The 17,500-nt window shown below is 39.7% G+C and overlaps 1 protein-coding gene across 1 annotated transcript in view; it reads right to left on the bottom strand.

Moving 5' to 3' along the window:
- Window positions 1-4,143: 4,143 nt before the first annotated feature.
- Window positions 4,144-17,500, bottom strand: part of LOC138953876 (ADP-ribose pyrophosphatase, mitochondrial-like) — a 17,613-nt gene continuing 4,256 nt past the window's right edge. Inside the window, exons 5-8 of the mRNA XM_070325836.1 lie at window positions 14,447-14,552; window positions 12,495-12,638; window positions 11,910-12,027; window positions 4,144-4,804 (exon numbers count right to left, since the gene is read on the bottom strand). Coding sequence (XP_070181937.1) covers window positions 4,692-4,804; window positions 11,910-12,027; window positions 12,495-12,638; window positions 14,447-14,552 — 481 coding nt within the window. The 3' untranslated portion in view covers window positions 4,144-4,691. The remainder of the gene's footprint in view (window positions 4,805-11,909; window positions 12,028-12,494; window positions 12,639-14,446; window positions 14,553-17,500) is intronic.

Genomic DNA, 17,500 nt, shown 5'->3' with positions numbered 1-17,500 from the left:
TGTCTCGCTTGTTAGTAAAGATTAGGCTAGTTTAGCTTCTATCTGTCCCGCTTGTTAGTGAAGATAAGGCTAGTTTAGCTTCTATCTGTCTCGCTTGTTAGTGAAGATAGGGAGAGTTTAGCTTCTATCTGTCCCGCTTGTTAGTGAAGATAAGGCTAGTTTAGCTTCTATCTGTCTCGCTTGTTAGTGAAGATAAGGATAGTTTAGCTTCTATCTGTCTCGCTTGTTAGTGAAGATAAGGATAGTTTAGCTTCTATCTGTCTCGCTTGTTAGTGAAGATAAGGCTAGTTTAGCTTCTATCTGTCCCGCTTGTTAGTGGAGATAAGGCTAGTTTAGCTTCTATCTGTCTCGCTTGTTAGTGAAGATAAGGATAGTTTAGCTTCTATCTGTCTCGCTTGTTAGTGAAGATAAGGCTAGTTTAGCTTCTATCTGTCCCGCTTGTTAGTGAAGATAAGGCTAGTTTAGCTTCTATCTGTCTCGCTTGTTAGTGAAGATAGGGAGAGTTTAGCTTCTATCTGTCTCGCTTGTTAGTGAAGATAAGGCTAGTTTAGCTTCTATCTGTCTCGCTTGTTAGTGAAGATAAGGCTAGTTTAGCTTCTATCTGTCTCGCTTGTTAGTGAAGATAAGGCTAGTTTAGCTTCTATCTGTCTCGCTTGTTAGTAAAGATAAGGCTAGTTTAGCTTCTATCTGTCTCGCTTGTTAGTGAAGATAAGGATAGTTTAGCTTCTATCTGTCTCGCTTGTTAGTGAAGATAAGGCTAGTTTAGCTTCTATCTGTCACGCTTGTTAGTGAAGATAAGGCTAGTTTAGCTTCTATCTGTCACGCTTGTTAGTGAAGATAAGGCTAGTTTAGCTTCTATCTGTCTCGCTTGTTAGTGAAGATAGGGAGAGTTTAGCTTCTATCTGTCTCGCTTGTTAGTGAAGATAAGGCTAGTTTAGCTTCTATCTGTCCCGCTTGTTGGTGAAGATAAGGATAGTTTAGCTTCTATCTGTCTCGCTTGTTAGTGAAGATAAGGCTAGTTTAGCTTCTATCTGTCTCGCTTGTTAGTGAAGATAAGGCTAGTTTAGCTTCTATCTGTCTCGCTTGTTAGTGAAGATAGGGAGAGTTTAGCTTCTATCTGTCTCGCTTGTTAGTGAAGATAAGGATAGTTTAGCTTCTATCTGTCTCGCTTGTTAGTGAAGATAAGGATAGTTTAGCTTCTATCTGTCTCGCTTGTTAGTGAAGATAAGGATAGTTTAGCTTCTATCTGTCTCGCTTGTTAGTGAAGATAAGGATAGTTTAGCTTCTATCTGCCTCGCTTGTTAGTGAAGATAAGGCTAGTTTAGCTTCTATCTGTCTCGCTTGTTAGTGAAGATAAGGCTAGTTTAGCTTCTATCTGTCTCGCTTGTTAGTGAAGATAAGGCTAGTTTAGCTTCTATCTGTCTCGCTTGTTAGTGAAGATAAGGCTAGTTTAGCTTCTATTTGTCTCGCTTGTTAGTGAAGATAAGGCTAGTTTAGCTCCTATCTGTCTCGCTTGTTAGTGAAGATAAGGCTAGTTTAGCTTCTATCTGTCTCGCTTGTTAGTGAAGATAAGGCTAGTTTAGCTTCTATCTGTCTCGCTTGTTAGTGAAGATAAGGCTAGTTTAGCTTCTATCTGTCTCGCTTGCTAGCAGAAGATGTCCCTGAAGCATTCTGTTCTGAGAACACCGAATTCTTCTTATATAAGCAGTAGTTTCGTGTGCATTAATTTGTTTGTGACTGACCTTCCACATATGCAAACGAAACAAATAGATACAGACAGATCAGCAAACAAGGAGGCAGGCATACAGTAAGACAGGCACTATCCAGGCATGTTGCTAGGATATATTTGATATAACTTGCAAAATGGCCTTAAGAGTTTCAGCTAATGCAACACAAGTCTTGATATTCCCAAATGAAAATGTGCGACAGCTTTGCGGAAATGTTTGCAAAGTTTTTTGGGGTGTGATTTGTAATATTTGTTTGCGCTTTGCCAACTGTCGACGTTAAACGAAAACCTAGCAACTCGTCCCCCCCCACCCCCCCCTCTCCCCACTTTCTCACCGGCATTAAGTTTGAAGTTCGCAACACTGTCACCGTGGTCATCATGGAAAAGTATGGCAGTAGTTTCCATCCAGGCATTGTCTGTATTTCGAGGGTCGTCAACATATCCACGATATATCTAAACAAAGTTGATAAACATAAACATGTCCCGCTTGTTAGTGAAGATAAGAATAGTTTAGCTTCTATCTATCTCGCTTGTTTGTGAAGATAAGGCTAGTTTAGTTTCTATCTGTCTCGCTTGCTAGTGAAGATAAGGCTAGTTTAGCTTCTATCTGTCTCGCTTGTTAGTGAAGATAAGGATAGTTTAGCTTCTATCTGTCCCGCTTGTTAGTGAAGATAAGGCTAGTTTAGCTTCTATCTGTCTCGCTTGTTAGTGAATATAAGTAGAGTTTAGCTTCTATCTGTCGCGCGTGTTAGTGAAGATAAGGCTAGTTTAGCTTCTATCTGTCTCGCTTGTTAGTGAAGATAAGGCTAGTTTAGCTTCTATCGGTCTCGCTTGTTAGTGAAGATAAGGCTAGTTTAGCTTCTATCGGTCTCGCTTGTTAGTGAAGATAAGGCTAGTCTCAAACCAAATTGGAAATCCATAGCATCATCATTATAATCATCCTCATCTCATTAATCATCCAAAATTATAAATTGTTAGTGAAGATAAGGCTAGTTTAGCTTCTATCTGTCTCGCTTGTTAGTGAAGATAAGGCTAGTTTAGCTTCTATCTGTCTCGCTTGTCAGTGAAGATAAGGCTAGTTTAGCTTCTATCTGTCTCGCTTGTTAGTGAAGATAAGGCTAGTTTAGCTTCTATCTGTCTCGCTTGTTAGTGAAGATAAGGATAGTTTAGCTTCTATCTGTCTCGCTTGTTAGTGAAGATAAGGCTAGTTTAGCTTCTATCTGTCTCGCTTGTTAGTGAAGATAAGGCTAGTTTAGCTTGTATCTGTCTCGCTTGTTAGTGAAGATAAGGCTAGTTTAGCTTCTATCTGTCTCGCTTGTTAGTGAAGATAAGGCTAGTTTAGCTTCTATCTGTCTCGCTTGTTAGTGAAGATAAGGCTAGTTTAGCTTCTATCTGTCCCGCTTGTTAGTGAAGATAAGGCTAGTTTAGCTTCTATCTGTCCCGCTTGTTAGTGAAGATAAGGCTAGTTTAGCTTCTATCTGTCTCGCTTGTTAGTGAAGATAAGGCTAGTTTAGCTTCTATCTGTCTCGCTTGTTAGTGAAGATAAGGATAGTTTAGCTTCTATCTGTCTCGCTTGTTAGTGAAGATAAGGCTAGTTTAGCTTCTATCTGTCCCGCTTGTTAGTGAAGATAAGGCTAGTTTAGCTTCTATCTGTCCCGCTTGTTAGTGAAGATAAGAATAGTTTAGCTTCTATCTATCTCGCTTGTTTGTGAAGATAAGGCTAGTTTAGCTTCTATCTGTCTCGCTTGTTAGTGAAGATAAGGATAGTTTAGCTTCTATCTGTCTCGCTTGTTAGTGAAGATAAGGCTAGTTTAGCTTCTATCTGTCTCGTTTGTTAGTGAAGATAGGGAGAGTTTAGCTTATATCTTTCTTGCTTGACCGAATACATTATGATTGTGCTGTATAGACGTGCCATTATTGATAGTCGAACATTGTGCAAAACAGATTTGCCTTTTCAGTTGTGCAATGCAGGGTGCTTTCAAAAAAAGAACAAGGACATACGTAGAGGTTACATGCCGAGTCTCAGTGATTATCAAAAATAATGGTGGAAGTTAGCGGATCATGAAAAATGCGAGCTTTAGCGAGCTTTTTCATGACCGCGAACTGAGACCATTATTTTTGATAATCACTGAGACGAGGTGTGTAACCTCTTTATTCCTCCTTTCTTCAGTTATTCAAAGAAAAGAGGAGTTTTTTTTGCGAAAGTTTGATCGAATCCTATTCTCTCATCCAGTCAACCTGCGCAGGCGATCGATTAATGCGCGGTTGTATAGTTCCGTGCAAATCATTCCATTCTGTTAACACTTCTTGTCAGTTTTCCTATTTTAGGCTAAAATCAAGTACACAGATATGCTGTTATTCTGCTGTGGCGGCAAAGGCAGATATTGTGTGTTCTGTATATGTTTTGGTATAACACAAACTTATCAATATCACTTACTTTAGTTATACAACACTTTGCCTTGTATATCTTACACTTGTATGAAAGCACTCACGTTGTAGTTGATCATGGAAACTGACTCAATATATTACCTGAACTGAACTGAACTGATTTGAGCTGAACTTTACTTTACAAGGATTAAGTTTTTTAACTGGGCCTTTTCTTGCAATCTGTCCTTGGGAAGAACGCACTCGCACACAAAGACTACCAATATATACTAAAACAGAAACACTTAAGAAGTGAAAATTAAAATACAAACACCAATATACACACGTTACAGATGATAAAGCACGATGATGATGATGATGATGATGATGATGATGATGATGATGATGATGATGATGATGATGATGACGATGATGATGACGATGATGACGACGACGATGATGATGATGATATAGTCATTAGCAACATAAAGTACACAATATGGGTGGAAAATACCTGGCACCAACAAGAATCAAAATTTAACTTTTGCGGTTATACATAGCAACATTACTACTCCTGCGGAATATCAAAGGTTTGTTGCTATCACCAGCTAGCTCCCAGAATCTCCGCAGTTTTCTTTAGAAAATCGACGTGGTTTGCGTAAAGTTGAAGGCTGCTGTCCAGATCTAGCCATTGTACGCCGACTGCATCATCACCTGCAATATAAAAAAATATAAAAAAAATATCACAAAGCTATTGATGACGATAAGAAGTGTTAAGCTTTTATCTTTCTCGCTTATTGATGCCCATAAGGAGTGATCCAAAAACAAATGGACTGCGAATGTTCCAAAATTCAGAATATATAAAAAAAAGTCGCGTAAGGCGAAATTACTACATTTAGTCAAGCTGTGGAACTCACAGAATGAAACTGAACGTAGTCCGCCGCTAGTGCAAAAGGCAGTGAAAGGGACGAGCCTGTTTGGCGCGGCAGCGGTTGCGCTGTGCTTCATAGCACGCTTTACTGTACCTCTCTTCGTTTTAACTTTCTGAGCGTGTTTTTAATCCAAACATATCATATCTATATGTTTTTGGAATCAAGAACCGACAAGGAATAAGATGAAATAGTTTTTGAAACGATTTCGGAAATTTAATTTTAATCATAATTTTTATATTTTTAATTTTCAGAGCTTGTTTTTAATCCAAATATAACATATTTATATGTTTTTGGAATCAGAAAATGACGAAGAATAAGATGAACGTAAATTTGGATCGGTTTATACATTTTTTAAATTTGTTTTACAATTTTCAGATTTGTAATGACCAAAGTCATTAATTAATTTTTAAGCCACCAAGCTGAAATGCAATACCGAAGTCCGGCCTTCGTCGAAGATTGCTTGGCCAAAATTTCAATCAATTTGATTGAAAAATGAGGGTGTGACAGTGCCGCCTCAACTTTTACAAAAAGCCGGATATGACGTCATCAAAGACATTTATCGAAAAAAAGAAAAAAACCTCCGGGGATATCATTCCCAGGAACTCTCATGTCAAATTTCATAAAGATCGGTCCAGTAGTTTAGTCTGAATCGCTCTACACACACACACACACACACACACACACACGGCACACACGCACACACACACACACACATACACCACAACCCTCGTCTCGATTCCCCCTCTATGTTAAAACATTTAGTCAAAACTTGACTAAATGTAAAAACAAGCAAGGTGTGTTATAGGCACGTTTCATTGTGACATAACAAAGCGATGCAGACACTGATCTTCGACCCAGCGGTCTTTTGAGGGGACAGACGAACAATTATAATACAACAAAACCACTTACCTGACAAATTGTCCAGAAGCTGGTTCGGAAGACGCAAGCGAGACTGAGACAATCTTTTTGTTTTTTGATTCAGTTTTTTTTGTACGTTGGCCGTCTATTTGTTTTTGGACGTTAAGGAGATGCAAGCTTCTATTTTTCTCCTTTGTTGATGACGATAAGGATAGTTTAGCTTCTATCTGTCTCGCTTGTTAGTGAAGATAAGGATAGTTTAGCTTCTATTTGTCCCGCTTGTTAGTGAAGATAAGGCTAGTTTAGCTTCCATCTGTCACGCTTGTTAGTGAAGATAAGGCTAGTTTAGCTTCTATCTGTCTCGCTTGTTAGTAAAGATTAGGCTAGTTTAGCTTCTATCTGTCCCGCTTGTTAGTGAAGATAAGGCTAGTTTAGCTTCTATCTGTCTCGCTTGTTAGTGAAGATAGGGAGAGTTTAGCTTCTATCTGTCCCGCTTGTTAGTGAAGATAAGGCTAGTTTAGCTTCTATCTGTCTCGCTTGTTAGTGAAGATAAGGATAGTTTAGCTTCTATCTGTCTCGCTTGTTAGTGAAGATAAGGATAGTTTAGCTTCTATCTGTCTCGCTTGTTAGTGAAGATAAGGCTAGTTTAGCTTCTATCTGTCCCGCTTGTTAGTGGAGATAAGGCTAGTTTAGCTTCTATCTGTCTCGCTTGTTAGTGAAGATAAGGATAGTTTAGCTTCTATCTGTCTCGCTTGTTAGTGAAGATAAGGCTAGTTTAGCTTCTATCTGTCCCGCTTGTTAGTGAAGATAAGGCTAGTTTAGCTTCTATCTGTCTCGCTTGTTAGTGAAGATAGGGAGAGTTTAGCTTCTATCTGTCTCGCTTGTTAGTGAAGATAAGGCTAGTTTAGCTTCTATCTGTCTCGCTTGTTAGTGAAGATAAGGCTAGTTTAGCTTCTATCTGTCTCGCTTGTTAGTGAAGATAAGGCTAGTTTAGCTTCTATCTGTCTCGCTTGTTAGTAAAGATAAGGCTAGTTTAGCTTCTATCTGTCTCGCTTGTTAGTGAAGATAAGGATAGTTTAGCTTCTATCTGTCTCGCTTGTTAGTGAAGATAAGGCTAGTTTAGCTTCTATCTGTCACGCTTGTTAGTGAAGATAAGGCTAGTTTAGCTTCTATCTGTCACGCTTGTTAGTGAAGATAAGGCTAGTTTAGCTTCTATCTGTCTCGCTTGTTAGTGAAGATAGGGAGAGTTTAGCTTCTATCTGTCTCGCTTGTTAGTGAAGATAAGGCTAGTTTAGCTTCTATCTGTCCCGCTTGTTGGTGAAGATAAGGATAGTTTAGCTTCTATCTGTCTCGCTTGTTAGTGAAGATAAGGCTAGTTTAGCTTCTATCTGTCTCGCTTGTTAGTGAAGATAAGGCTAGTTTAGCTTCTATCTGTCTCGCTTGTTAGTGAAGATAGGGAGAGTTTAGCTTCTATCTGTCTCGCTTGTTAGTGAAGATAAGGATAGTTTAGCTTCTATCTGTCTCGCTTGTTAGTGAAGATAAGGATAGTTTAGCTTCTATCTGTCTCGCTTGTTAGTGAAGATAAGGATAGTTTAGCTTCTATCTGTCTCGCTTGTTAGTGAAGATAAGGATAGTTTAGCTTCTATCTGCCTCGCTTGTTAGTGAAGATAAGGCTAGTTTAGCTTCTATCTGTCTCGCTTGTTAGTGAAGATAAGGCTAGTTTAGCTTCTATCTGTCTCGCTTGTTAGTGAAGATAAGGCTAGTTTAGCTTCTATCTGTCTCGCTTGTTAGTGAAGATAAGGCTAGTTTAGCTTCTATTTGTCTCGCTTGTTAGTGAAGATAAGGCTAGTTTAGCTCCTATCTGTCTCGCTTGTTAGTGAAGATAAGGCTAGTTTAGCTTCTATCTGTCTCGCTTGTTAGTGAAGATAAGGCTAGTTTAGCTTCTATCTGTCTCGCTTGTTAGTGAAGATAAGGCTAGTTTAGCTTCTATCTGTCTCGCTTGCTAGCAGAAGATGTCCCTGAAGCATTCTGTTCTGAGAACACCGAATTCTTCTTATATAAGCAGTAGTTTCGTGTGCATTAATTTGTTTGTGACTGACCTTCCACATATGCAAACGAAACAAATAGATACAGACAGATCAGCAAACAAGGAGGCAGGCATACAGTAAGACAGGCACTATCCAGGCATGTTGCTAGGATATATTTGATATAACTTGCAAAATGGCCTTAAGAGTTTCAGCTAATGCAACACAAGTCTTGATATTCCCAAATGAAAATGTGCGACAGCTTTGCGGAAATGTTTGCAAAGTTTTTTGGGGTGTGATTTGTAATATTTGTTTGCGCTTTGCCAACTGTCGACGTTAAACGAAAACCTAGCAACTCGTCCCCCCCCACCCCCCCCTCTCCCCACTTTCTCACCGGCATTAAGTTTGAAGTTCGCAACACTGTCACCGTGGTCATCATGGAAAAGTATGGCAGTAGTTTCCATCCAGGCATTGTCTGTATTTCGAGGGTCGTCAACATATCCACGATATATCTAAACAAAGTTGATAAACATAAACATGTCCCGCTTGTTAGTGAAGATAAGAATAGTTTAGCTTCTATCTATCTCGCTTGTTTGTGAAGATAAGGCTAGTTTAGTTTCTATCTGTCTCGCTTGCTAGTGAAGATAAGGCTAGTTTAGCTTCTATCTGTCTCGCTTGTTAGTGAAGATAAGGATAGTTTAGCTTCTATCTGTCCCGCTTGTTAGTGAAGATAAGGCTAGTTTAGCTTCTATCTGTCTCGCTTGTTAGTGAATATAAGTAGAGTTTAGCTTCTATCTGTCGCGCGTGTTAGTGAAGATAAGGCTAGTTTAGCTTCTATCTGTCTCGCTTGTTAGTGAAGATAAGGCTAGTTTAGCTTCTATCGGTCTCGCTTGTTAGTGAAGATAAGGCTAGTTTAGCTTCTATCGGTCTCGCTTGTTAGTGAAGATAAGGCTAGTTTAGCTTCTATCTGTCTCGCTTGTTAGTGAAGATAAGGCTAGTTTAGCTTCTATCTGTCTCGCTTGTTAGTGAAGATAAGGCTAGTTTAGCTTCTATCTGTCTCGCTTGTCAGTGAAGATAAGGCTAGTTTAGCTTCTATCTGTCTCGCTTGTTAGTGAAGATAAGGCTAGTTTAGCTTCTATCTGTCTCGCTTGTTAGTGAAGATAAGGATAGTTTAGCTTCTATCTGTCTCGCTTGTTAGTGAAGATAAGGCTAGTTTAGCTTCTATCTGTCTCGCTTGTTAGTGAAGATAAGGCTAGTTTAGCTTGTATCTGTCTCGCTTGTTAGTGAAGATAAGGCTAGTTTAGCTTCTATCTGTCTCGCTTGTTAGTGAAGATAAGGCTAGTTTAGCTTCTATCTGTCTCGCTTGTTAGTGAAGATAAGGCTAGTTTAGCTTCTATCTGTCCCGCTTGTTAGTGAAGATAAGGCTAGTTTAGCTTCTATCTGTCCCGCTTGTTAGTGAAGATAAGGCTAGTTTAGCTTCTATCTGTCTCGCTTGTTAGTGAAGATAAGGCTAGTTTAGCTTCTATCTGTCTCGCTTGTTAGTGAAGATAAGGATAGTTTAGCTTCTATCTGTCTCGCTTGTTAGTGAAGATAAGGCTAGTTTAGCTTCTATCTGTCCCGCTTGTTAGTGAAGATAAGGCTAGTTTAGCTTCTATCTGTCCCGCTTGTTAGTGAAGATAAGAATAGTTTAGCTTCTATCTATCTCGCTTGTTTGTGAAGATAAGGCTAGTTTAGCTTCTATCTGTCTCGCTTGCTAGTGAAGATAAGGCTAGTTTAGCTTCTATCTGTCTCGCTTGTTAGTGAAGATAAGGATAGTTTAGCTTCTATCTGTCCCGCTTGTTAGTGAAGATAAGGCTAGTTTAGCTTCTATCTGTCTCGCTTGTTAGTGAATATAAGTAGAGTTTAGCTTCTATCTGTCGCGCGTGTTAGTGAAGATAAGGCTAGTTTAGCTTCTATCTGTCTCGCTTGTTAGTGAAGATAAGGCTAGTTTAGCTTCTATCGGTCTCGCTTGTTAGTGAAGATAAGGCTAGTTTAGCTTCTATCTGTCTCGCTTGTTAGTGAAGATAAGGCTAGTTTAGCTTCTATCTGTCTCGCTTGTTAGTGAAGATAAGGCTAGTTTAGCTTCTATCTGTCTCGCTTGTTAGTGAAGATAAGGCTAGTTTAGCTTCTATCTGTCTCGCTTGTTAGTGAAGATAAGGCTAGTTTAGCTTCTATCTGTCTCGCTTGTTAGTGAAGATAAGGCTAGTTTAGCTTCTATCTGTCTCGCTTGTTAGTGAAGATAAGGATAGTTTAGCTTCTATCTGTCTCGCTTGTTAGTGAAGATAAGGCTAGTTTAGCTTCTATCTGTCTCGTTTGTTAGTGAAGATAGGGAGAGTTTAGCTTATATCTTTCTTGCTTGACCGAATACATTATGATTGTGCTGTATAGACGTGCCATTATTGATAGTCGAACATTGTGCAAAACAGATTTGCCTTTTCAGTTGTGCAATGCAGGGTGCTTTCAAAAAAGAACAAGGACATACGTAGAGGTTACATGCCGAGTCTCAGTGATTATCAAAAATAATGGTGGAAGTTAGCGGATCATGAAAAATGCGAGCTTTAGCGAGCTTTTTCATGACCGCGAACTGAGACCATTATTTTTGATAATCACTGAGACGAGGTGTGTAACCTCTTTATTCCTCCTTTCTTCAGTTATTCAAAGAAAAGAGGAGTTTTTTTGCGAAAGTTTGATCGAATCCTATTCATTCATCCAGTCAACCTGCGCAGGCGATCGATTAATGCGCGGTTGTATAGTTCCGTGCAAATCATTCCATTCTGTTAACACTTCTTGTCAGTTTTCCTATTTTAGGCTAAAATCAAGTACACAGATATGCTGTTATTCTGCTGTGGCGGCAAAGGCAGATATTGTGTGTTCTGTATATGTTTTGGTATCGCTTAGGGTAATGTTTTTTCGTCAAATGGGACTAGCAGACGAACTTTTGCACCCGTGTTCCAACGTTAAAAACTGTATGAAGTTCAGTTTTCCGGGGAAAATAGTGTATGAAACCCCTTTATGTTGTTTAAATTGATGAGATGTGTGCATTTGGTTGCGTGTGATCTGTTTATTAAATGAAATATTGTTGAAAACTGACCGTCGGATTGCAGTCTGTTGTCGAAGGAACTGAGTGAAAAGAAGGGGAACTACTCTTGTCGCTAGACAAAGTATGAGTTACTTGCCTTGGGAAATTGCTTGTGATGAACGGCTTGAGCCACGGCAGATGAGATTCAGAAAACAACCGAACTCATGGATTTTATATGGAGATTCATGTGTTCAGGCCTGTAGTTGTTAATTTAAATGCGGTATGTTTGTATTGTTTGCTCCAGAGATGTATACTTCGTACATTAGAGCGTTCTGAACTTTTCAGTCGCAAAAAGTAGTACCGAAACAGAACAACCTCTCAACCCATTGCACTATCGAGGATTCAGGCTGTTGCTGGGTCGTTATTTGTTTGGTTGCTGGGTCATTATCGAAAAATAACTACCCCTACAAGTTTACAGAGGTAAAGAAGCAGAGGGGGGAATAAGATCGAGAACACTTCACCCAGCAGAAGATGTCCCTGAAGCATTCTGTTCTGAGAACACCGAATTCTTCTTATATAAGCAGTAGTTTCGTGTGCATTAATGTGTTTGTGACTGACCTTCCACATATGCAAACGAAACAAATAGATACAGACAGACAAGCAAGCAAGGAGGCAGGCATACAGTCAGACAGGCACTATCCAGGCATGTTGCTAGGATATATTTGATATAACTTGCAAAATGGCCTTAAGAGTTTCAGCTGTTTTGTAATGCAACACAAGTCTTGATATTCCCAAATGAAAATGTGCGACAGCTTTGCGGAAATGTTTGCAAAGTTTTTTTGGGTGTGATTTGTAATATTTGTTTGCGCTTTGCCAACTGTCGACGTTAAACGAAAGCCTAGCAACTCGTCCTCCCCCACCCCCCCCCCCTCTCCCCACTTTCTCACCAGCATGAAGTTTGAACTTGGCAACGCTGTCACCATCATCATCACGGAAAAGTATGGCTGTGGTTTCCATCCAGGCATTGTCCGTGTTTCGAGGGTCGTCTACATATCCACGATATATCTGAACAAAGTTGATAAACATGATTTAGTCTTTAGTCACTCTCAGAGTGTTATACTTTCTCAAATATTAAATTAGTTTGTATTGATGTTGTTGTTGTCACCCGATTCTGTCTCCTGCGTCACTGTTGTTATTGGCATTACTTCCGTTTTCTTTTTTGCTTAACTAAAAGGGCAGAATTCTTATTAAATGTGCAAGACTGCGCAAAACTTTCTGATTTTATCTCTATGTCTTGTCAGACAATAAAATTTCTTTTTATCAAGCTAGGATACGTCAGTAGAAATACCATCGGTTTGATAATATGTGTTTGTGTCTGTTTTTCCCCTTATTGTATATATATATATGGATGTTTAAATGTAAGCAAATGTTTGCAATCTTCATATGTTTCTAAAATAATTGTTTTCCAATGTAGAACGTTGATATTGCCCATGCTTCATTTCTTTGTTGGTGTCTTCGTTTGCATTTCTCACCTGTGTTCCTCTTTGGAACAATTCGTTCATGTGCTTCTCAATCTCATCTTTCTCTTCAGGCGACGTTTCCAAACTGTTCAGAGCTTCTTCTCCAAACTCTCGTTTCAGTGCTGCTGAGATCACCTCTCCTGCGTCCACCATGCCCTGTTGGGACATATTCCAAGTACACAGTTTACACAGATATGATATTGTCCAAACAAAGTACTTATACCGTAAAATCCCTAGCATAAGCCCACCATCTAGCAAACGCCCACCCCCCACTTTGGGCCAAAAGTTGTGCACAGGGGTAACTACCTAGCAAACGCCCACCCTGCTTTTTTCAAAGAGACTATAGGCTCACTTTCACTAGGATTTGTGCAGACTGTTCTAAAAGTCATCTTTTTCCCCTTCTTTACCTTTTCGTGTTTCTTTCCTTTTTTCTTATTCTTTGTCCCCTCTCCTCACTCCCACCCATCGTTCATGTTTTTTCGAGTTTCTCTTCTCTTTTTTTTCCCTAAGTTTGTGGGTTTTTCTTTCTCAGAAAGATTGGGCCTTTTGAAGACAAAATCCAAGTTCAGTTAACGTTTCATTTCCAAAGACGATCGTGTAATTTCTTCCCTGTACAGAAAGAAAGGGCTTCATTGGTGTTGACATTTCGACATTTCATCAAGTTTCTTTTTCCCGGAATTGTGTTGTTATTGTTTGTCCTTGCAAAGGTCTGGCGATTTTCTTTTTACTTTATAAATTTATATGAATGACTATGCTCGGGTTGTTTTCAGAAGAGCCAGTCCTTTTCTCTCTCTCTCTCTCTCTCTCTCTCTCTCTCTCTCTCTCTCTCTCTCTCTCTCTCTCTCTCTCTCTCTCTCTCTCATGGTTGGCCTTCTTTGCCTCAAAGTCCTTTTTCTTTCTTTTTTCCTTCACTTCTACTCACACGACCTAACTTACATGCTTTCGGGGTTTGTATTCACTCAATTACACGGTTGAGCACAAAACTTACTTTGTGCAAAGGGGTCTATCCCTAGCAAACGCCCACCCCCCAATTTTGCCCTAAATCTGTGCACAGGGGGGGTGGGCTTATGCTAGGGATTTTACGGTAATTGAGCCTGTACGCGAAACGACGGAATTTTAATTATTACACAAGACATTAAGATTTTAGAGATACACCAGAAATGCAGTTATTGTTCCTAAAGCTCTCTTTATTTCACGCCAAATACTGCAGAAGGCACCGCTTTTCGTGCATCTATGCAACGTCAAAAAACAAAAGTGGGTGTCAAGAAATGCGTCAAAATGGTAGCTCTATTAGCATGTATTTTTAAATCTATTCTTCCGTGTTCAGAGCTGTGATTTATTTGACCACTAAGCTATGTCAGCAGTTCTAGATCTTGCATCCTTTTCACTTGGACACATACCAACAACGAACACCCTGACTTCTTCCTGACCGGCACGGTTGGCCTAGTGGTAAGGCGACTGCCCCGTGATCGGGAGGTCGTGGGTTCGAACCCCGGCCGGGTCATACCTAAGCTTTAAAATGGGCAATCTAGTGGCTGCTCCGCCTGGCGTCGGGCATTATGGGGTTAGTGCTAGGACTGGTTGGTCCGGTGTCACAATAATGTGACTGAGTGAGACATGAAGCCTGTGCTGCGACTTCTGTCTTGTGTGTGGCACACGTTAAATGTCAAAGCAGAACCGCCCTGATATCACCCTTCGTGGTGGACTGGGCATTAAGCAACCAAACAAGCAAACAAATCACTTGGACACATGCCCCATAAAGTAATCTGTATGCAGGTGTACGTGTACCGTTAGCAAATGCATATTTTACGTGCGTCACACGTTTGCCAGGATTGACAAGACCAAGACTCTTCGACGCGTACGGTTGAACTCAAAATCTATTTGTGAAAGTCTTGGCTGCACTAAGTGCTTTTGGACGTCTGTAAGATAAAGAGAGCAAACCTGACCTACAGCTGTGTACTTACCCCAGGCAGTGCCCATTCATTGTTGCCTCTTCTCTGTACAGCAATAAACTGGGCCAGTGGTTTCGAGTCTTTTTGTACTTTCTTGCCACAGTTGTCTCGTTTCCATCTAAGGATAGAAAACCAAGCATTTTCCGTGCTCCACACGTCAGCTTCTGCTTGACACATTACAAGAGACAATATGGTAACACCTTGTTAATACGCCCAGAGAGAACGAAGTGTTCGACATTCGTATTAGCCTTCTTTCACTACTGACCAACCATTTACCAAAGTAGAGAACTTTTCAGTATTTGTATTTTTATGGGTTTTTTTTTTTTTTAGATGTCCTTTGTTGCTTTATTTTCAGTCGTTTTCTAAAGTAGACAGGAAACAGCAAAATGTCATTTTCAGTGACGGTTTTGGCATCTGATGAAGTGTTTTGATTATCTTTTCTGATTTCCCTTGAAGGACGGAGGAGGGAGGAGGGGGAGGGGGGGGGGGGGGGGAAGGTGGAGGGTCCAGATTTTCCGGGCTTTGTTAGGTATACGATACAACTGCAGTAAAAAAAAGTCAAGTGTTTTAATGCTATTGTTGGTTGTGGTTTTTTGGTTGTTTTTTCTCCCACAAATAACATTATTACAAAGGAAAAGGAACGTGTACTTGTTCTTCTATCAATGTACATCAACATACACTATTATACTTGTTTAGCAGCTTGTGTTGAGCGTGTCCGGGGTTTGCAATGTATCTAGTGTCTTTGCTTATGCGTGTGAATGCTCACTTCAAAAAGAAACATCAAGTTTGTGAATTCCATACCAGTAGTACAGACAACTTTTCAGTATTAACTGGATTGTTATAAATTTGTTATAAACAAACTGGGGAACCTTAGACGGGTCTCTTTTTAAGTTTCTGCCAGAGAGGTCTTTTCAATTGTTGCTAAGGCATGGTTAAAAAAGAAATACATTAAATTAAAGCAGATTCAAAGGCAGTGTTTGCCTATTTGTTTGTTAATAATGTTAAGTTAAGGCCAAAAATAAAAATAGGTGTGGTTACGGTAACATAGCCCCAAAAAATAGGGTAGGTAGGTAGGCAATCACTTTTTTTTTTTTTTACTTTTTTTTCTAATGTGTACAAATGAAACCTACTTGACAGGGAAATAAGTGTGCGACTCGGGCGCTTTCACTTTCATTGCGTTTTTTGCTCTCGTTTTTATATTTAGTCAAGTTTTGACTAAATATTTTAACATCGAGGGGGAATCGAAACGAGGGTCGTGGTGTATGTGCGTGTGTGCGTGTGTGTGTGTGTGTGTGTGTGTGTGTGTGTAGAAAGATTCAGACTAAACTACTGGACCGATCTTTATGAAATTTGACATGAGAGTTCCTGGGTATGAAATCCCCGAACCTTTTTTTCATTTTTTTGATAAATGTCTTTGATGACGTCATATCCGGCTTTTCGTGAAAGTTGAGGCGGCACTGTCACGCCCTCATTTTTCAACCAAATTGGTTGAAATTTTGGTCAAGTAATCTTCGACGAAGCCCGGACTTCGGTATTGCATTTCAGCTTGGTGGCTTAAAAATTAACTAATGACTTTGGTCATTAAAAATCTGAAAATTGTAAACAAAATAAAAATTTCTAAAACGATCCAAATTTACGTTTATCTTATTCTCCATCATTTGCTGATTCCAAAAACATATAAATATGTTATATTCGGATTAAAAACAAGCTCTGAAAATTAAATATATAAAAATTATTATCAAAATTAAATTCTCCAAATCAATTTAAAAACACTTTCATCTTATTCCTTGTCGGTTCCTGATTCCAAAAACATATAGATATGATATGTTTGGATTAAAAACACGCTCAGAAAGTTAAAACAAAGAGAGGTACAGAAAAGCGTGCTATCCTTCTTAGCGCAACTACTACCCCGCTCTTCTTGTCAATTTCACTGCCTTTGCCATGAGCGGTGGACTGACGATGCTACGAGTATACGGTCTAGCTGAAAAATGGCATTGCGTTCAGTTTCATTCTGTGAGTTCGACAGCTACTTGACTAAATATTGTATTTTCGCCTTACGCGACTTGTTTTTGTTGTTGTGACAAATGTAATAAAAAGTTATAGGATCGGCCCCTAAAAATAGGGTAGGTCGGGTTACCGTAATCACACCTATTTTTTTTTTAGGCCTAATAGAAAAACCTACGATTTATCAGCTCAATTCCAATGAATTTGAAATGGTCTTCCTGTTGTGGAGATCATTACATAATTGCCTAACTCGTAGTTTTGTAGCGGATAGTGTATTCCATTGCTATTAAGCACTTACATAACATTTGAAGAGGATTAGCAACAGAATAACCAGCATAATTATTCTCTCATGGAGTGGAGTTGTCAAACTGAAAAGTTGGGATAGACCATTTTTTGCCAATCTCAGCTAAGCGGAAGTCACAGTTCCAACTACGATTTGCTCTGTAAAGAAAAACCAAACAGTTTATTTTTTATGTTTGTACACTTAAAGATGCTGTGCAGATCACAACATTGCTGAAGCAACGATTTGTCTTTTTGTTGCAGATTACAATATGAACAGTCGAGTCAAAAGCTTTACACAACTATTTCACAGACTTCTTCTTCTTCTTCTTGGTTCTTGGGCTGAAACTCCCTCGTACACTCGTGTTTTTTGCACGAGTGGAATTTTACGTGTATGACCGTTTTTACCCCGCCATTAAGGCAGCCATACGCCGCTTTCGGAGGAAGCATGCTGGATATTTTCGTGTTTCTATAACCCACCGAACTCTGACATGGATTACAGGATCTTTTCCGTGCGCACTTGGTCTTGTGCTTGCGTGTACACACGAAGGGGGATAAGCCACTAGCAGGTCTGCACATAAGTTGACCTGGGAGATCGGAAAAATCTCCACACTTAACCCACCAGGCGGCCGCGACCAGGATTCGAACCCTCGACCTTCCGATTAAGAGGCCGACGTCTTACCACCCCGCCACAGCGCCCGTCTATTTCACAGACGACTACACATACCTTTAGCGCTGCCAGCCATACTTTTTACGGTTTGTCAGTTAGCATTTTACGCCAAA

Source organism: Littorina saxatilis, linkage group LG17 (genome assembly GCF_037325665.1).
Source record: "Littorina saxatilis isolate snail1 linkage group LG17, US_GU_Lsax_2.0, whole genome shotgun sequence".
Classification (NCBI taxonomy): Eukaryota; Metazoa; Mollusca; class Gastropoda; order Littorinimorpha; family Littorinidae; genus Littorina; species Littorina saxatilis.
This window is presented reverse-complemented; position numbering and strand designations above follow the sequence as displayed.